This window comes from Lygodium microphyllum, chromosome 12, assembly GCF_053477565.2.
Source record: "Lygodium microphyllum isolate KBCC chromosome 12, Lygodium_microphyllum_v1.1.10, whole genome shotgun sequence".
NCBI lineage: Eukaryota > Viridiplantae > Streptophyta > Polypodiopsida > Schizaeales > Lygodiaceae > Lygodium > Lygodium microphyllum.
This window is the reverse complement of record NC_141146.1, coordinates 59781915-59803480: the sequence shown is the minus strand read 5'-3', so window position 1 is coordinate 59803480 and position 21566 is coordinate 59781915. Positions and strand designations below refer to the sequence as shown.

General features: G+C 40.5%; 1 protein-coding gene across 7 annotated transcripts; it reads right to left on the bottom strand.

The window, feature by feature from the left end:
- Positions 1-10208: 10208 nt before the first annotated feature.
- Positions 10209-20603, bottom strand: LOC148027811 (P-loop NTPase domain-containing protein LPA1 homolog 2-like). Of its 7 annotated transcripts, none has more exons than XM_087689509.1 (10): positions 20109-20246; positions 19103-19857; positions 18915-19010; positions 13847-14115; positions 13411-13754; positions 13074-13155; positions 12481-12960; positions 11635-12375; positions 11092-11205; positions 10209-10984 (listed from the first exon to the last, which is right to left on the bottom strand). In XM_087689509.1, exons 4-10 carry the CDS (start codon positions 14093-14095, stop codon positions 10547-10549), a joined length of 2448 nt encoding a protein of 815 aa, XP_087545635.1. In that variant the 5' UTR covers positions 14096-14115; positions 18915-19010; positions 19103-19857; positions 20109-20246; the 3' UTR covers positions 10209-10546. The 7 variants fall into 7 exon arrangements, with proteins under 7 accessions (XP_087545635.1, XP_087545637.1, XP_087545636.1 ...); XM_087689511.1 differs by having other exon boundaries at positions 19103-19284; positions 20109-20244; XM_087689510.1 differs by having other exon boundaries at positions 18915-19857.
- Between the last annotated feature and the right edge of the window lie 963 nt (positions 20604-21566).

Here is a 21566-nt window from a genome sequence, read left to right as displayed (position 1 = left end):
TCAAAGCTAATAATGCCCTCTTCAAGATGAGCTATAGCACGCTATAACAAGTTTAGGACAGAAAATTCTGTAGCTGGATTTCAGAGTCTGAACTGTCCAGTCCTACACCCTGTCTAGACCTGTAAGTACCCTGTTTTGACCCTGTAGTGCAAGATAGTAACCCCAAATGGCTACCAAACCCTGCAAAAGGGTATATAGGACCTGTGGATACCCTGTAGTACCTGCACCTGTGCTTCAGTAATGAAGGGTGTACCTATAACTACCTGTAAGTACCCTGTAAGTGACCTGTAAATTCCCTGTTTTACCATGTTTTGATCCTGTAGGTACTTGAGCCCTTGGAAAGTCTTCAATCTTCAATTCTCCACTCAATGTACCTGTGTGAGGGATAAAACGGCATGACAGGCTCCCTACATGGGCTCCGAATCACCGGGAGGTGGGCAAAATCCCCCCAAGTCAGTTGGTTGCACCTCTTCGGGATCTTCGATAGTGAGGGAGGGTCACCTCTCTTTTGTCCCACTATCTCCCCCGGCATCCACATTTTTTCCTCGGTGGGAATATCAACATGGAAAAGGCTAGTGTTCTAAGCAATCAGCATGATATGCATTTTTGAAATATTCATTCAGCCTTTCATGAGATGCAATTGAATAAGATTTTGAAAATTGGGATAGGAGAAGGGTCTTACCAATGCAATTCAGTGACTCACTGATTACTAGTACTTACCCTTTTATAATATTTCAACTTAGGCAAAAGAAATTCAGCCAATCAATTGGATTAGAGTAAACAAGTTCATCAATCAATGGGATTCAAGTGTTATGCTGAAATTTCAGATTGAAGCCTCTAATTCACTGATTGGAACTAGTATGCATAAAGCAAGCATTGCATTCATGAATAGATGCAAAGGTTGGCTGAAAATTTGATGAATATTGTTCAATTCTTTAATCTCTCAATCAAATGGATTAAACTCAGCAATTGGATTAATGAGAGAGATTAAGAATTGAAGAAAAATACCTTTGACATGGCTGATGATGACTTGATCAATCTCATATGCTTGATAGAACCTCCGGTTGTCCAATGTTGGTAAAATAATCCCCAATACTTGTTTATCCAGGACTTAGGAACAATCTTGGAGCCTCAAATGCTTGAAATTGAAGCATTAGACCCGTTTCCCCCAAATTTCTGCTCCATAGAAGCTCTTGATCTTCAATCTTTAACCATTTCGTGCTTAATCCTTGCAATTTGTTGAAGAATCCTTGCTGAGATGATCCCACGGGCTAAAAGGATGAAGAATCTTTAAGAAATTGTTGAAAATTGGAAGGTCGGGATGAAGCTTTCATGGCTACCATGGACTGTTCACCTAGGGTTTAAGAAGAGGCTGAAGAACCTTCAATAGGGCTGAGAACCTCCATCTTGCTGAAGATTTCTGCTTGCAAAAGACCAGGAAGAGTGCCAGAGCTGAAGGGAAGAGCAGGCTGAGCAGGGAGCAGGCTGGAATCAGCCCGAAAATTGCGCCGCAATTTTCAGGGCTGCTCCTAGTTGCCTAGCTGGAGCAACCTTGTGCTCATTCTAGAGCTTATGATCAGGGGAAGCTACTCCAGGTGATTCTTGGCCAAGAAGATCAGGGGTTTGAGAGGAATGAACTGATCTTGGTGCTGAACTTCCATGAAACCTGTAGGAAACTCCAGGAAAGGGGAAAGAGAACTCCCTCTTTTCAAAGTAACCACAGTTTGTTCCCAAACTAAGCCCGGTTAACCATCCTTTACCCTAATTACCCCAATTTTGCATAAAATTTGATGACGTCCTGCCATTTAAGCCATTATCCGCCATATCTGACCTTGGATATCTTCAGATGTAGTCTCTTACTAACTGTAGATGATCTGCAACACTCCACTAGTCACTGTCTTGTACCATTTTTTGTCTAAAATTGATTTGAAATAGGAAAATGGGACTGAAAATGGAAGAAAAGAATGGATCAAAGACTCAAGCTCTGATACCACTTGTCAGAGAGAGAACTAGGGAGAGAGAAAGAGGAGAGAGAAGACTACAGAAGAGAGAGAAAGACTGCAAGAAGAGAGAGAAGAGTGACGAGGAGAGAGAAAGACAGGAAAGAAGGGGAAGCCATAGAAGCTGTGAGCAAGAAGGGAGAGAAAGTCTGTAATTGTATTATTGTGTCAAAAAGATGTGAAATTTTACATCTCCTCTCCTTTTATACCAATGTCAGTGTGACGTGGCATAATATCAATGTTATTACACTAATTTGTTATTCCCAGCTTCTTACAAAGTACTCCACAAATGTCTTCATGAAGATACACTTACTTTCCTTAGCAAAGATTCGATGCCCTCTCAATATATCAAACACCCTTCTAACATGTGCCAAGTTCTCCTCTTGTGACTTGTCATAAATGAGGATGTCGTCAAAAAAAATGAGCACAAACTTGAACAAGAAGGGGTGAATAATTTTATTCATGAGGCTCTGAAATGTGGTGAGGGTATTAGTCAACCCAAAAGGCATGACTAGAAAATGATAGAGTCCATGATCAGCCCTGAAAGCCGTTTTGATCTCATCATTATCTCTCATATGGATTTGATGGTAGCCGAAGCACAAATCAATCTTAGTGAAAAAGCATGCCTCTTCCAACTTATCTAGCAAATCATCAATATGTGGGATGGGATAGCAATTCTTCACTGTGATTTTGTTTAAGTCTCTGTAGTCGATGCACATGTGGAAAGAGCCATCTTTCTTTTTTTACTAAAACAGGATAAGGATGCATAAGGGGAAGAACTCCATTCAATGAAACTCATATCAAGAAACTCCTTGGCTTGCTTTGCAACCTCTTCATGTTCACACTTGGAGAGTCTATAAGGTGGCTTGTTCATTAGCTTAGAATGGGGCTCTAAATCAAGTGGGTGGTCCACTTGCCTCTTAGGAGGAAGGGCTGTAGGTATCTGAAATAAATAATTGTACTCCTCAAGTAAGGCCTGCAAGGCTAAATCCTTGGATACTTTAGAGGGTTGATCTGAATTTTCCTTATTCAAGCGTAAGAAAAATATCTGTGAGCATTTCTTAAACTCCTGTTTGAGTTGCTTTGCTATAATGAGCTAAAAATCAGTTTTATCTTGAACTTCCTCTAAGCGAATGAGTTATCCATGCATCAAAAACTCCATATAGAGATAAGTGAAGTCCATAGCGATTTTTCCCAATTGTTTCAGTCAATCATAGCCCAAGACAACATCAATGGGGCCCAAATCTAAGGCAATCAGGTCAACCAATACCACATAATTTTCAGCCAAGCATAGGGAGACTGCAAGACATATAGCGTGCTGATTTCTTCCTCTCCATTTGCTACTTGAACTTTTGGGGGGTGTTGTAATTTGGTAGGGGTGCACTTCAGCTGGTCAATGACTGATTTATTAACAAAACTATGAGTACTAGCATTGTCCACAAGGATAAAGACATGCTTCCCATGAATACTTGCACAGGGTGCTCGTGGTGAGAACCCATCCAAGCATCCAAGGATATGGAGCAAAGGGAGGTGGTAGTTAGGTGGGATGTCAATTCAAGTGCCTGGGATGGACAACCACCCCGTTCAAAGGGGAACCCATCCTTTGGGTCATAGAACTACTCGTGACCCACATCCTCAATATGCTCATCATTGTCAACAAGTAAGTCATCCTCTTCATTGTGTCTATCTTCCATTACATACATGCTATGAACCTTAAACTTGGTTGTCTTATAAGGGCACTTGGAGGCACGGTCAACAATGTACTCATCCCCACATTTTAAACATAGGCCTTTTTCCTTCCGTTCCCTCACAACATCTAGTAAAATGAACCCTTGGCCACTAGAGCCATTGGAGGGTGATGCAGTGGAGAGTGTCTATTTTCAGCATACTTACTCTCAGTATTAGAGCCAAATGTTGTCCCAAAAGTGCCATATTTTCTTTCAGCATGAAAGGAGGAGTAAGTGGGTATTTTGGAGTTGCTATTAGGCATGGAATTGCCTCTAAAACCACTTCCATATGGGGTTGATCTCAAAGGGATATGGGGTTGTCCATAACCTTACTGAAAACTTTCATTCTTACTGTACTTTCTTGCATATCTTTCAGCCAATTCAATTGCATCAAATAGTATGGTAGGCTTTTGAGCCATGACATCTATCGATAGTATCAATTTCAACCCATACATGTACTTATGCAATTTGGCATCATCACTAATGCTCTCCACATACATGGTCAAGTTCATAAAGTGATTTGTGTACTCTTGCATAGTGAGATTACGTTGGTCAAGAGTGTGCCATCGTCTTGCCAACCGCTCTTTTTTCAGGGGGGATACAAATACTTGAACCATATGTATTTAAAAGTCTTCTCAATCAATGAACTAATGATTCTCTCGATTGATATAGTGCCACATGTGTGGGAAAATCCTTCCAAGTGGAGAGAAGCAAAGATAATTTTCTGATCATTAATGCGGAGGTAGATATTGAAGTAGGACTCTAACTCGATTGATATAGTGCCACATGTGTGGGAAAATCCTTCCAAGTGGAGAGAAGCAAATATAATTTTCTAATCATTAATGTGGAGGTAGATATTGAAGTAGGACTCTAACTCGGAGGTCCATTCCTCCAAGTCTGATGGGAAGGGAGATTGCCCATTGTACTTAGTGAGTAGAATCTTGTCATGGAGATCATGAGAGCCTTGCTGCCCATGAAACCCTTTTTGTCCATACATACCATGATGGACATACATACCTTGCTGCCCATACATAACATGTTGTGCATTTATCCCATGCTACCCATTACAGCCATGCTACCCATGATTGCCATGTTTGCCATTAATACCATATTGTCTATGATGGGACTAATTCATATAAGTTCTGTTGGGGCTCTGAGGAGGGAGAGTAGGGGAGCTTGTACCAATGGTGGGAAAGGGCCTCACTAGAGGGTTGGCTACATGGTTGATGGGGAGCTCAACAGAGGCTTTTCATGACCCTTAGATCGAAGAATGCCCTGTGGATCATGTAATGTCTCCATTGGAGGAGGGTGTCGAGACTCACGCTTGGATTCATTTGCCTTCTCTTGGGATGAATTTGTAGCTAGCTGAGCTACAAGAGTAGTGAGTTGCTCCAAGGTTTTCTGAGTCCTAGAGTTCGAGAGGGCCATTTTCTCGATTGTTTCATCAGATTTGGACATCATTTGGCAGTGGTTGGTGACCATGTCATTATGCCTCTCCATGTGACGACACTCATGCTGACATAAAGTGTGGTTGGGAAGGCTGTAGGGATCCGGATCGGGCACTTCCTCATGCATATCACCATGGTAATCTTGTGCCAAGCTAGGTTCATCATTCATGGAGGTCTTGGAGTCTCTAATCTCCCTCTAGAGTTCTTCATGGGCCTTATTTTTGCATTTCTAGCTAGCCATCTGGATGCAGTCTACAAGACCCACTGTCAATTAAATGGGGTGTAACTTTTGGTCGAAAACTCCGATCGATGAGATTTTTTATTCAAATCAAAGGGGAGGAAGACCTCTTTGAGATGAGCTATTAGTCTTTGTGACTAAAAATGATCGGAATTTTTTGCAATTGGATTTTTTTGTCTGTACCGAAGTAGTCTACACCCTATCCACAATGACCTTAGTGTGCAAAAATGGCCATAACTTTCAGATGATAGCTCCGATTGGAGATATTTTTTTATTTAAACCGAAGGAGACAAAGCCCTCTTCGAGAGGAGCTATAGAGTTCACTTCCAAGTGTAATACAATTTTTTTTGTAATTGAAACTATATGATTGTCTTGATTGACTGACTAAAAACATTGTCTATCCCTTGATGCAAATACACTGTATGAATGGCTCATAGGTTGAGGAGCCTGATGAGAAACATTATAAATAGCATCATGAGCATGCTAATCACAATCCCCATCACATTTACATGTCCATCTGCTCTGTCATCACTACATAAGTGGAGCTTAATTCCATACATCTCTTCTAACTGCTTACACCTCAAGTGTCATACATGGGTATCATAAGCACTGAAAGGGTGCCCAAAGGGGATTATTTCATCATCAGGAGTGGTGGTAACCATAGGAGAGTACTTGCACCTCCATACAAGTATTGAGCTCCAGATCATCGGGAGGTGGTTAAAGTTCCCCCTGGGCCAAGTTGTGCACCCCTTCAAGGTCTTAAGTGGTAAGGGAGGGTCACCTCTCTTTTGGCTTACCAACTAACCTGGCATAGGTCTTTTTCCTCAACCAAAGTATACATGGTAGATATTTTTATTAAGCAATCAATATGAGATGCATTTTAAGGGAAATATTGGGTTGTTTCATGAGATGCAAGGAGCTTGGATAGGGATTACCTTGGTAGTCTAGTAACTCACTAGCTACTACTTACACGTTTACAAAGAATTATTACTCACTTGGGATTAATCCAAAGCACACAAGATCAAGGAGTTAATGTCAACAAATGCAATTGATTTAGGATTAGTCACGATGCATTAGGAGGCAAACGGGGTATAAATTTCAGTGGCACGTGCATACAATAATGGATTGAACTAGTGAAGCCTATGCAACCTTAATCTCTCTAACAAAAGGAATTAATCTCAACAAGTGGATTAAGATGAGAGATTAAGAATCAGATTGATATACCTCTTCAATGTTTGGGAAAGATAGTTGAAGCATGATCCACCATGATGCCTGACCTTAGAGTATCGTCCTAACGGTGTAAAATTCTTTCAGACATAAGGAACTCTTATGTTTCTTCTATGTCAGGTAAATCTTCCTTGATTGGTTCCATTGGAGGTTCTCCAATAGGGACATAGCAAACTTATTTGAAAAGCATTATGAATGTTCCAATGACTTGGTAGATCCATCAAGCAAGCCTGATTGGTTGGAGCACTCTAATGGATGAAGCCTTGAAGCATTTGAATGCTTCCACTAATGATGACGGCTCCTGAGCTTGTACCAAGCTTAACCTTCAGTTGTGATGGAAAGCTTCAAAGAGAGATTTCATGGATGCCCACAAGAATTCTTGCATTTGAGCTCCAATGTCTTCAATCTGGGTAAAAGGAGGCAAAAGGGGCTAAAGAATCTCTTGAGGGTTGAGCTTCCAAAGATTGTGGGCTGAATTAAGAGCTTGGACTAAGCTTTAATGGTTGTCCCCAAGCAATGTACAACAAGGTGCTTCACCAAGAAAAAGGCCAACAAAGAGGGGACAGGAAGAGGTCAAGTTTGCCAAGGGGGGAGTATTGCATGCCCCAAGGATTCCTTGCACCAAGACCAGCAGGGAAAGAGTAAAGACTAAGGAGGAGACAACATGCAGCTAAGCACAATATGCGCAGCATTTTGCGGGTTGCTACCCTGCTATCCACATGGCCTAGATCTGAGTCTCCAACCATAGCTTCTGCTTGCTCCAAAAAGCTGAGACTAACAGTGGTTCTTCCTGCTATACCTATACTTGTAACCTAAGTAACTAGGGTTTTGGGATTTGAAAAGGGACTGGGTGGAGAAAGAGGAAATGAGAAAAGGACCAAAGCATGATGCTTTGATACCACTTATAATGAATGAAGTTGAGAGGAGAGAGGAGAGAGGAGAACGAGCTAAAGAGAGAGAAAGAGAGAAAGAGAGAAAGAGAGAAAGAGAGACTAGAAGAGGAGAGAAAGATAGAAAAGAGGGGAGAAAGGAGGAAGCCATCGAAGCTAGGGATAAAGGTGAAGAGTATGTTCTTAATAATAACTAATTGCCCTAAATTGGAACTCTTACCCCTTATATACCTCGGTTAGTGTGACTGGGTGTCTAACCCCTAGTTCCTATGTATCTCGCTCATTACACTTTTGAATTTGTCAAGAGAGATAATAGTGATGTCTATCTTGATGATGTTGTGGTTGCAGTGAAACAGGGCAATGTGGACATACCTAAAGTTAAAGGTCAAATGTATTCTAAAAAGAAGCACAAATTTGGAAAGATTTGGCTATGCAGTATGCATATGCTAGAAGGTGAGCATCAAAATGTTTCTTTTCATTCTAAACTTCATACTAAGGATCAATCTATTGATGAGCATGTGGATGCTAATGTGGTTAATGTTCCATGTACTTCTAAGCATTCTATGATTGATGGTTTGATTGTTACCAATGTTATTGATGCACTTGATGTTATGCAAAAGATAATGGGCTATTTGCAACAATATGATAAGGACAATAATCAAACTGTGGCAATGATAACTTTGCAAGTTCAGCTAGATACTCAAAAATAGAAATCTAAAAATTTGGCAAGCAGTTACAAGAAAAGCAAGCTGAATGTGATGCATTGGAATCAAAGCATGTTGAGAAGAGACAAAGATGCAAGTAGGTGATTGATAAGGAAAAAATGTCTAGTACTTTTTTTGAGAGATGGACCCATGAACTTCGAAGTAGATGTGTGGTTGAAATGGAGAGTTTTATGGAGATGTATGTCAAGTTACAGGTTGAGCATAAACTCTTGTTAGAGAGGTTTCAGTCTTTAAAAGAGATGGAAATTTTGATTTTGCAAAACCTAAAGGTTGATGTGAATGCATCAGTAGTGTTGAAATTTGAATTTCAAGATATTATAAATGTTTTATTGGGTGATGTCAAAAATGCATTGGAAAATCGTTGTTGAGAAACTTGATGGTATTATATCTACGTCACATACCATGCTTAAGGGTTGGTTTGTTTCAATAGAAAATGGCTCAATATTGCACGACATGCAAGCATTGGCTCATAAGGTCCATGAGTTAGAGACTAAATACTTGGACTTCATAGAAATTTTGGACAATGCCTTAGCAAAAAAAAAAACAAAGTGATGACTGTGGCTTTCTTGTTGCAGTAGAAAGACTTTAAGTTTGTTGACAAGCATGATGTACTTCAAGAGGTGCTTCATGAAGTAAATGGAGAATTCAAAGCCATGGATCATGATTCTACAATAGTGCTTGGTGCTAATCAACCAATTGAGTTGTCTTCATGCAGGGATATCATACCTTATGTCTTTACATTCACTTTTTAACTTGTATTGTTGTTGTACTTTTTGTTTTCATCTAGGACAAGTTTTAGCAAAATGTGTAGCACGATGATCCCACTATAGGCACAAACTCAAGAAACCAAGTTTTGGCAATGCTTGTTTTGGTCACCTAAGTATACATTGTTCACTTTGTCTACAAAGCACCACATGGTTGTTAACTCTCCTAAGTTGACAATGCAATAAGCAAATAACATGCGTTACCCATTATTTCCCACCAATGCTCCAATACAATTTTGTTCGAAACTGTAGCTAGCACAACATTTGAATTTGGATTAACATTGCATCTATCAAAGGCTATTGCTACTACTATTTAACCATCAGGCTCTAAGCCATGTAGCATGGGTCTCTTCATTAAAGCTCTAATTGGATGACATTGAATGTTTCAAACATCCTTGCTAATGGCTGAAATTTTCTGCAATCATAATCTTCATACTCCACAATAAAAATAGGAAGAGTAATTATGAAAAGAACTATGCATGCTTAGCTAAGCACATCATTGAATGCTGTACACCCAACGTTGGGGAGCATACAGCCTAGTTTTATCAATCTTCTAGGGTTGTGCATACCCTCTAGGTTTTTCTAGGTCTTTCTATTGTGTTTGCACACCGATTGCAGTCTTTGACATCAAAGAGGCTTCATTTAGGCTCACTTGATAGACATCCCTTGTGGTGGAGCCCCCTTCTAATGAACTTGAGCAGCATGAGGCTTCATTCGTAGTCCCCCCCAATATTTCCCACTCTATGGTGGTTATTGGAGCTCTTTCAAGAGCACAAGGTATAGACATGGCATGATGCATGGTGAAAGGACTCTTTAGGTATAAAATCATTCGTCAGTCATCAAAGACACATGACAGCCACAACTAGATTTCTCTAGCTCTAATAACCAGTAAATGCATCTTTCTAGAATATAGCTCAAAAGAGCAAGGATTATTGTTTGTATCTCAATTGGAAAGCTCAATGTTAACGTAGGTCATGCTTGGTGTAAGATTCCACACTTCTGTTTTGAGAAATTGATATGCCCCATTCGAGGGGATGACCAATAGGGAAACTGCTAGTGTGGATCGTGCATGCCCGCTCTTCAGACTAATATTTGGAGGGGAAGGTGACCTCCTCATTAGAGTTCAGGGGTGTCTTATCTCATGGGGGAAAAGAACAACAAAGAATTGCCATCCAAAATATAATTCAAATGACTTTTGAAGAATCAAGAGTCATGCTGTTTCAAAAAATTAGGATTGCCAGAAAATAGTATCCAAACACATTGTGCCCCTTAAAAAGTTCCTGCTCCATAGGTCTGAGTTTTCTCGAGATTTATGTACAGTTTTTCGAAATGGATTTATACTAGTAAAGCAACAAGTCCAAGCAACCTTCACTTTCCCCCTTGGACTCCAAATCTTAGGAAAAGCCTACCTCTTTAGCTTTCACAGTGGCGGGCACAACTGGGATACAAAGTTGATTTGGGTGGATGGTAAGATGGGAGTAAACTTTCTTCACAACCTACTCTGTTTGGGTGGATGGTAAGATGGGACTAAACTCTCTTCACAACCTCCAAAACATGAGAACTGTCCCAAGCTGTGCTGCAGTTTCCAAAGAAAGGAGGCAGGCTTTTTGAACGGCCATGTAGATGCTTCAGATTTGCCTCCTTGAAAACAGATTGGGTGTTAAAGTTCATTATATTGCTTGGAACTGTTATCCTATCAGCGTGACTGAATGCTCCACCATTAGATTGGCCTGATTCTTGAAGAGACTGTTTTCTCAAGTTAGATTGACCTGATTCTTGAAAAGACTGTTTTCTTAAGTTCTTCTCAGCCTCAGTAGCTCTGTAGACGTTCCTATTTGTACAATCTAATGAATCCAACCTTTGAGCATCAGAGGAACGACCATCCTGATCAGTCTCTGCATACTCATCTGTACAATCATCATCATCTTCTGATCCGATGCTTTGATCATCCACAGAACCTTCAAGCTGTATGTTCCCATTCATAAAGATAAGAGTAAATCTGAAAATTGATCTGAAACACTCAAAGCAGAATCAAGCCAACAACAATTGTGGCTAAGATCCTAGATCTATACCTCCTCTTCAAGCCGTTGTCCCCTCCCATCTGTGAGCTCTTCCTCACTGTCAGCATCCAGTGGTTCCTCCTCTTGCTCCTCATCACTTCCAGAGACTGCATTTTCATTAACAAGCTGTGGAACAAGAAAAACCACAAGTCATCTTTGAGTTCGTGATTACTAAAATTGCAAATTGGGTATGCTACCAGTCAAAGACCTATGGCCCTCAATATTACTCATAAAATCAAGGAGCTCAAATAATGTAACTTTGAAGCTTTTTCTATGAGAAGTTAGTAAAGACAGGGTAAAAGAGACCTTTTAAGAATGCATTTAAAAGCTGAATAAGCACATAATGTCAGTAAGTACCACAGAGGCATCAGGACTTGGGCATGATATGTTCCAAAAAAGCCCCCATATAGTGATAGCATAAACTTCATCAGGCAACAAGCAAACGTGACTAGTATAACAAAAGCTACCAAAAGTAACTAATAGAAATAACCTGATGACAAAATAACATTACAGCAAGCCAACTTGGAACAACAAAGCAAGGTAAATAATGAGCACCTCTTTCTCCGTTCCTTCACCTAACCGAGGTGAACTGGAGCATGATGAGCCATATCGACTACTTCGCTGACTAGGGTTGTCAGTTCCATCACCCCTCGAGCTTAAACCATCTATGCTACCATTATGGCTCGGTTCTCCAATATCATTTGGCCAAGCACTAAGTCCAAAGTTACCAAACTGCAGATTTACAGGGCTCACTTCCAGCCCGTATCTGAGCAGGGTGCTGGAATTCCCATTGTAAGTTGAAGGTACCCTACCAGCATCATCAGCAGTAAAAGGCCAAGTTTTTGCAACTGAACCATCTGTATTAACCAATGCCATGAATTGACCACAAGAGCCTTTCCGTTGTAAAACTTGAAGCATCCCCTTGGAGCCCAATGAATATGCGGCACACTGATTTCTGTACTCCTCATCCACAACTTTGACAGTATTCGTGGTCTGGTCATAAAAGGATTCTCCTGCCTCTCTTCTACGCAAGCAACCAAAAATGGTTGCATGGATGCACGCTACACTTTTGTCCATGTTTGTATTATTCACTTTAGGAATCAAATGCTTATCAGCTCTTTTGTATTGATAATCTTGTATCGCCCTGATATTACGTATGTACTTCACATATTTATTTTTTGCAGGATCCAATGTCATATATTTGGCACGAACGGCAAATCTTTCCAAATGCTTCTCTTCATTTGCAATGTACACCATGAAAGGAATTACTGATGGATGCTTTTTCACTAGTCCCATCTGTACAGTCATTCAATAAACAAATACTAGAGCAGACTCGTAATGTAATCAAAGAAGATGAAGATCCTTTCTGTTGAAAATGAAGGAAAAAACAAGAAAGCATACCACAAAATTCAAGCTCAAATGCACACCCTCAATGATAACTGACTCGCATTTCTGCTCCCAGGAAGTGATCAACCTATCTAGACTATCAATGACCATCTCACTCTGAGCCTTATACCCTTGCACTGCCATTGTTTTTGCACTTACACCCGCCTCCAATACCTCATTCAGCAAAAGAGACTTGCCCTTGATATCTTTTTCTGACCTATTAAGATGATCCACTGCAAAACATGATGGTTCATTCGCTCTTGTTGAGGCTACAGAAGTCTGTGCAGTATCAAGATGAGAATCAACTGAAACTCTTGCCATCTTCTTTGCTTTCTTTTTAGCCTTTGCTTCTGCAACAGCCATTGGGTCAAGGTGCTCTCCTGCAGAGTATGTTGAGGCCCACAAAAGTGGGTTCTGCTTTTCATCAGCAAAGCTTCTCATCATGTGCCGTATTGAGTCTGTTGAAACCACTGTAGTGATGCCTAGCCTACTTGCCTGTAACGCATTGCTAATCAGTAGAAGAACAAAAGAACACATAATAGACCAAAGCATACCCCTCCTAACTTGTTAAGTTTGCACTGGAGTAACCTAGCAATTTAGAATCTCACCAGTAAAGTTGACAATGTTGACTTGCCACAACCACTCGTTCCACACAACAAAACCGTCATTGAGGCTTTTTTTTCTCGAATCCTGAAATAAAAGAACAGCTTTAAACAATACACAAACGACTAGACTGGAAAACGAGAGTCACTGTTAAGTTAAATATCATCAATGTAATCAAGACTCTTAAATGGTCTTTGCAAAAGAGAGGATGAATCATGACACTTGAAGGAAAAGCAACCACAGTGCATAAGTAAAAGTGATAGTAAAAGGCAGTCTGACCAGAAAAGTAAACAGTCAAACCATATTTGCTTTGCTTATTGAGAGTATAAATATTCCATTCACCTGGATGCTAAAGCAAAGTCACTTCTCTGATTTGGGCCCACGTATCGGTACTCTGACATAGCATCACAAACAACATCCATGAAGTCTGCTCTAGTGAGAACAACCGTGGAGCGTCTCTTCTGAACAGTGAACAGCTTCTTAGTTATCTCTTTTAGACGAATTTCATTTTCTATAGCTGCTCTTTTAATGTCTTCATGTGTATAATCCCTGTTGTTGTCAACTTCAGAATCAGATAGGTGTCTTGAGAAGTCGTGCCTACAAAAATCTTGGGATGCTGAAGCACCCTTTTCTATAACCTTTACTGGGTTTTCTTCTCTCAAGATTTCAAAAACCCTCTTGCTAATCTGATCAGAGACAAACAATCCAATTTATTACAATGAGCAAAGTATGCACATGCAATGTTTCAAAGTAATATGCTATACAAACACAACCACACCTTGAATGCATGGCGGGCTTTGCAGCCAATTAGCTGCAAGGTACTCTGCAGCACAGGTCGAGTATATCTAAACGTACTAGAGGACATCTTTCCAACCTTGCCTGTGCATGCAGTGTCTGAACTCAAGGCCATCATTCTTCCGTTGTTTCTACTGTCAGAAAATTCATCTAAATTTCTTTTGCCCATGTCCATGAAGTCAACAGACTCATCTTGGACAATAATGTAGAGCAGTTTCGGTCGCTCTGCCATGGGATTGCTTCAACAGAATTCTGACCACATAAGACATGAGATTGTAATAAGTAACAAGATGGACCTTGTAACAAAAATAAGAACTTATAATGCAGAGATAGATCGACACACAAAGGTCTGCAATTGTAACAGAAAGAAGAAAGTAATAAATGCAAAAACAAATCCGCACATTCATGAGGAACGTTCATTTTTGGACTTCCAGGCTGCGGGGAGGGTAGCTTCATTCTATTCCACATCCCACTCAACATGACCATATATTCACATGGGATGGCCATTCCTCCCTGTTCCCCATCCCATTTTTAATCCCATGTGACGATGCAAATCTAGATGATATCTCTGTTTTTCCCTGTGCATATAAATGTTTGGGATCAAAATACGCTGCCTTTTTGGGCATAGAGCAGCAGTGCTCAACTTCTACACCCATTTGTTGCTGGATCTATCCTCCAGTTTGGCACATTCCCTCTCAGTCAATGATTTTTCTACATATTATCAGACCTGACAGTAGACAAGTGCTTTTGATGCTTGGCCATGCCATCACATTGTCATCATCAACAATTGTCTTCATAAATTTTGATCCCTACTTCTGGGATTTTAGGCCCTTTATTTCAATATATTTAGTACTTTGTATGATGGAGCTGCATTGATGGGTAACCTAGGGTGGCGCATTGTGACTTCTTGATTAATTAGCAGGCATGGTACCTTACAAGTGTCCATTGGTTGATCTTTCTTCAGCATGCTTTCTACATGTGTCTGTTTCAGGGCCTAAAGGGGATTGTTGGGGGTTGTACCAGAGATCTTTGTCGCCATTCTGTCTCAAGCACTAGTCTTCATAAAGCCTGGCAGGTTCTAGATTTTCTAGTCTAGCCATTGTTGTGTGCTTCTTCATAACTGCACGACCCTAGTGGAGCCTTTGCATGTCCCATAAATGTCCAAAGGAAGGGGGCATCTTGATATGGGACAGCTTCTGCTCATGGGTTACCTTGAGATCTCTAGAGCATTGATTATAGCTAATTTGCAATGCTCTGTTCTTGGATGTTGCAAATGATGTATGACCTTCCAATGTTCACTTTCTAAGAATCAACTTCTATGGCTGCACTGCAAAATCAATGTTTGGCATTCTTTTACTCGATTTTCGAGAAGGCTTATAACAGGGCTGATTGGCAGCCCCTAGCAGGTACTATGAGGCATACATATTTTCCTTTGCAAGGAGACATACATGATAAGAATTGGTCCTAGCCTCTATACAAAATAAAATATGGAAGGGCACAACCTTACCCAACAGATAGCTTGGGGCTAACTTTGCTTGCTATGCATGAGTATATCTAATGTAGAATCAAAGTAAATGAGCTATTTTTGTGGAAGAAAGACAGTGCAACGAGGGAAAGTAAACTAGCACAAGGCAAGTGTCCAACCACATGCAGACAACTGGTGGGAAACTTGGAATCTTACACAACAAGTGTCCTATGGCTTTCCATTTTTGGCTGAGAATTATCAATAATTGGAAACGACCACATTTAGTTAGGAATTTCAAAACACTAACTTACCATTTTTAAGTGTCATTCCTATTTTATAGTGTTGGAATTTTTAGACCAATGTGAGGCTCCTAAAATATAGGAATATACCATTTTTTAGCAATCCCCTAAAATTTAGGAGTGTCGTGAAGGGACCTCAGAGGAGAGAAGACTGCAAGAAAGAGAAGAAGAGTGCAAAGAAGAGAGTCTAGACTGAGAGAGAGAGAGAGAGAGAGAGAGAGAGAAAGAGAGAGAGACTAGAAACTAAGAGAGAAAGACAAGAAGAGGAAGAGAGATGGCTAGAAGCCATGAAAGGACACGAGGACCTAGAGAGATGAAGGACGAGTTGTATTATTGTGTAAAAAAATGATGTCCTATACATATGTTCTTTGCTCCTAACCCCTCCTATACATATGTTCTTTGCTCCTAACCCCTCTCTTACAAAGAGAGCCCCTAATATCAATATCATGTGAAAGCTTTTCTCAAGTACATCGCAAAAATATTCCTAAAATCCTCTTATGAGTTTTCTAAGATATGTGCATTTCAAACTTTGCACAAACTTTTCATGATTGTATCACCTTGCTAATTGGAATTGTCTATTCTCATGGATCTAGCCCACACTCCAAGACATTAATCCATTCTGTATGTAAGTCTTTTAAAAATTACAGGGCATAGCATATAGAATCTGAGCAAGGAATAGAGAGTGCACAAAAAATTAGAGAAGAACAAAAATTTCTTTAATTTCAAATAGATTGATACAAGATGGCTTTATCCACCCATGCACTTCCACTATGAAGCTTAGATGGCAATCTGGACAAATGATAGATGAAAAGCTTAAAGCTAGCTAGAAGTGCTTTAACTGGGTGAAAGAAAGATGATCACAGATCTAGCCCACACTCCAAGACATTAATCCATTCTATGTGCAAGTCTTCTAAAGTTATAAGGCATAGCATATAGAATCTCAACAAGGAATAAAGAGTGCACAACAAATTAGAGAAGAACAAAAAATTCTTTAATTTCAAATAGATAGATACAAGAGATGGCTCTATCCACTCATGCGCTTCCACTATGAAGCTTAGATGACAATCTAGACAAATGATAGATGAAGAGCTTAAAGCTAGCTAAGAGGACTTTAACTAGGCCAAAGAAAGATGATCATGGTTCTGAGGGGGTTTCTCTTTTATAGCTTACAAAGATGGTCAAGTCGGCCTAACTAGCATACCTATAGACCTCCACTAGTTAACTAGGGAATATTCCCTTTATCATCGCAACGAGGTCGTTGCCCCCAAAATACTTGCCAGAAGGCCCTATCCTAATGTGCTCAAGTTCCAATAACAAGTGCTCAATAGGGTTATATACATGGAATTGTGCACTATCTTTTCTCTAATCCACTACATGGATCCATCATAATCTATGACCACTCCTCAATGGCTAACTCTAATGTACTTTTCTAGATATCTATTAACTACAAAGAAAACAAGTTCAATAAGTAATTGACTATGCAAACTACAAAGATACAAAGATACAAGCTCGTTTTCTGTTTTGTTTTAATGCCTCTCCCAAGGCGGTCCTTGGTTATATTGAGCATACAACAAATCAGCCCATGTTCTCCATGGTGGATATTTTCACTCAAGAGTTTTGATAGATGTCACCAAGTATATCTCAAAGATGCCTTGACTCGTGGAGGGCTATTATTGCCATATTTCCAAGGGAGTAATCAGCCCATATTCTTCACAATGGATATTCTCATTGTCACTAGCTAAAGGGTTTTGATAGATACCAAACGTACATCATAAAGATACCTTGACCCAGTGGCTATTGACATTTTTTCCAAAGGAGTAATCAACCCATGTTCTCCGTAATGGATATTCCTCCATTCTCATTTGGATCAAAAAGTATCTTCTCATTTAAAAAGTTTCTCTACGATTTGTCCGCCCACTATGTGCCAAGGTGGCTTTGGAGGTGATCCTATTCAAGGAGGTCTTGGTTATATTGAGCATAAAATACATAGACAAGCAGAAAACTCTTCTACTATCTTGCATTTCAGACTGCATCCCTTTTCTTGGAGAGTTGCCACCCTAATATTAGGTGTAACTTTTCACATCCCTAGCCATCATGGACCTTCTTTAAAACTGAAGGCATATTTCACTTCAGCCCACTATTTTGCATCCCCTTTCTTGGAAAATTGTCAACCTGGTATATGATCTTGTTTCAAGCTGAAGGACTAATTCATTTTGACCTGCTATTTTACGTAGAAGCATATCCATCCATCCTTGTTTCATATCCCCTACCATGGGGGAAAAAATAGCTTGGAAACCCAATCAAACATTTTGGTTGTGATGTCTTAAGGTCAAATCAACAGCTCCTACACTATATAGCACACATGACCATTGGCATTGCCCCCAATATATCAGCAGGGTCACACTTCCCAACCTGCCTCTAAATCCTGGGCTGGATATTCACCCATAACTGATCAACAACCTGAACTACTGACATCATGCAAAATATTTTGGCCTATAAAAGGTCCTTTGATGGTGGGGACACATATAGATCTGCCTTACTTACCAATGGTTTCCTCCTGTTACCCACAATTTCTTTTGGAGTATTTCATGGGTGATCAGCACCCTAAACCATTAAAGATCGTGGAAGATACTTCGGCCTATGGAGTTCTATTTGGTGGCGATCCATATCAGTCAACCATAATCATTCTCTCCAAATAGTTTCCTCACATTACCCAAGTGTGACAAACCATGTTACGTTGGCCCTTGCTGCACTTGGGGCTCTCTCTATACTGTGAAAATCTCTGTTTTTCAACATCTACAAGTTTTTAAAGTGAACGTTCTTGTATGAGATCCTAGGAAGTCATATTGACGGAGCCTAACATTGTTCCTCGACACCCACAGGTTCCCTCCATCCGGGCATAGTGCTGCATAACTAGTAGGAATCTTAAGAGACTGTTTGGTACCACCCAAGGGGAATAATTTTTGGGACGGCCTATGGTTGGCTTAGTCGTCACAATTCATACCTTTGAACTGGGCACTTGGCTGGCTCTATGGAATAGCTTTCAGTTCTCTGGTTGGTTGTCACAAATTATACCTTTGCACTGGGCACTCTTCTGATTGATATCTAACAACAGATATCACCATAGCTAGTGGGATTGCCAGGCATCTCAGTTGCTACTATCAGAAAATGTCACTGTGAATTTCTTGGTCCTTTCCATTCACATTATACCCTGCTATTTTACCCCACCCCCACCAAAAAAAAAAGCATCTGGGCAAGAAGTAAAAAGAGGATGGGAAGTAGGGCACCTCTGCAAGCAACCATTTCGGTGTTGTAAAATGTATATGTAATCCAGTCCCAAAGATCACAAATGCAGATGCCAGAAAGGAAGAAGGTAACAATGCCTGGAAATGCCAAGTGAGAAACAAATAGGTAGACAGTACTCAAAGATCAGGATCCCTCCAAACCCAACTGAACATGGGTTGATGTACAGCACCTGAAATGGCTGGCAATTTTGGATGTAAATGTAGATCAAATCAAAACTTGGAGAGCATGAATTCTTGGTGCCAGGAAGGAGAGAGCACCTACAGCAGCCCCTCTCATCGTGTGTGGCTGGGCTATCCAATGAATAATATTGACTGATTGCAGAGAAGCTGGTTGTAATACCATTTCCCTGCCCTGAAAGAATGCCCTCACACACACCCGGCATAGGTTAAAGATCTAGAAAGCCTCTGATTGAACAGTTTCCTGCACATTGATCAACAAAAACCATATTCTCTGACAGATCTGAATTACAACTTCTTCAGAACTGTCTTTTCCTTTCCAACAAACTCATAGTGCTACTGTGCAACAGATTCCAGGCTCTGTAGAACTACATCTTGCCAAAATCAGTTGAATGATCAGAAAAGATCTGAGAAAGCATAAATCACAAGAACGAATCCAACCCATTTGTTGAATAAGAAAACGAGCCCATTTTATGATTGGTCTAATGATGTTCTCAAGCCCATTTTATGGTTGGAGCAATGAATCTGAGAACATCAAAGGGAAAATCCAGAGCGAAGCAAACAAAGTATGGAAGACCTCTATACAGTATGGATTGAGAACTTGTGCTTGAGGCAGATAGGAAGAATGGAGGAAAGAGTGTCGCTTCTAACAAGGGGGAAGAAGATCTCTTGACCTCTATAAAATAGAAGCAATTGTGCTTCTCGCAAAGAGGGCAATGGGCCTTTGTAGCACATTGATTGGGCGCACCTGAGGCAGAAAGAACGAATGGACAAGTCAAAATAACAATACATTCAAAACGCGTTGAATAGCAGAGAAAAAGAGAGAAAGGGTCAAGGCAACAGATCAAGAAAGCAAAAAAAAAAAAAAAAGGCTACAGGAAGGCGGGAGAATGGAGGCAGAAAGAAAACGAATCAGGACGAGCCACTAAGATCTCATAGCACAAGACAGGGGAAATTTTTTATTTGAAAGAAACAGACAGGAGGGGAGGCGAAGCTTACCTTTTGGGGTAATTAAGGAGAGGATGCGGCTGACGGGTGATGCTGCGATGGGCGGATGTCAGGGCTGCTTCTCTGCGTGCGACTGTGATTGCTGGTGATGCTGCTGCTGTTGTTAAGGATGGTGATGGAGGTGATGGTGATGATGGTGGTGGTGTCCTCGGGACTACAAGAGGGAATGTGGGTCTCATAGACGTGCAGGAGGGATGGCCGGCACAAATGGCTGTCAGGCAAGCGCCACTTAACTGCAGGAGGGAGCCCAACAGGAGCCGACGCTAGATTGAATCTCGCCATAGCCAACCAAACAAAAAGAATCCTTCCCCTCCCTCTTGGTTTCTCCTCTCTTCTTTCCTTTTTGGGCCAAACATAGAATTGTGGGCAATCCTTGCAACGTTGCAATTCCTCCTGATTCACAAACTCACCTCCTCACAAAAATCAGTCCTTGATGCAACCTACTTGTTGCTCATCCCCCACCCCCCAAATGAAACCCACCTAGCCTGCTCTAAGGGTCTGGTCACCCCTTGTCACAATCGACTCACTAAGATGCCCTTCTTACACACATCAAACGATCATGAATGCTCAATCTTTTGTTGCATCCCCATGATTAAAATGAGCACGGTAGCTGACCCAAAATCATGGGTCATGAGGAAAAGATGATCTCATGCGAAACGCCACTAAGATGGCCAAGTGTATGCCAATGCCCAATAATCGTGCATATCCATAGAGCCAACTACCTAATGCTGATTTTGAAATACTTGATTGCCAATAAAAACACAATCCAATCCTAACCTAGAGATGGTCATTGTTGAATGCCATGTGTAACTCTCCTAGATATGCGAGTCCAAAATGAACATATCACCTATGCTCAGTGAGGTATTTTTTTACAATTTGCTCACTTGAATATGGACCCTCTCTTGGAAGATTATGTGTTCTACGCAACGAAACTTGTTTTTATAAAAAAAAATGGTAGTATTGCTTGTAACTCAAGATCAATCAATTATCTTGTAGGTGCTGCAGCTCTATCCTTCTTACCCCGGGTGAGTGTCCATTCGCTAAATGTGTCACTTACGTAGATGGTAATCAACCTGAAAGAATATCTTCTCATGTAATTGAATTTTCTTAGTGTGCAAAAATGCTCAAGGAGTACTAATTGAATAAAGAAGAGATACAATAAAGTGGCATGGCAATAGGAAGGATACACAATCAGTCAACGAGGTGTTCAAGGTCAAATTTGCTTTTATTAAAGTCTCGAGACATCTATCTGTATGTGTTTACTTGCTTAAAGATGTCAACTAACGAAACAATCAACAAATGTTTTGTAACTTTTGCTTTTTTTGTGAAAGTTATGAAACTCACAAAACCACACTTGTGTGTTTGGACCTTTGCTACATTTGATTTGCATACATTTCATAAAGGGGTTGTGGGAAGATGCTCTAAATAAATGCATGACCTATGAGAGCC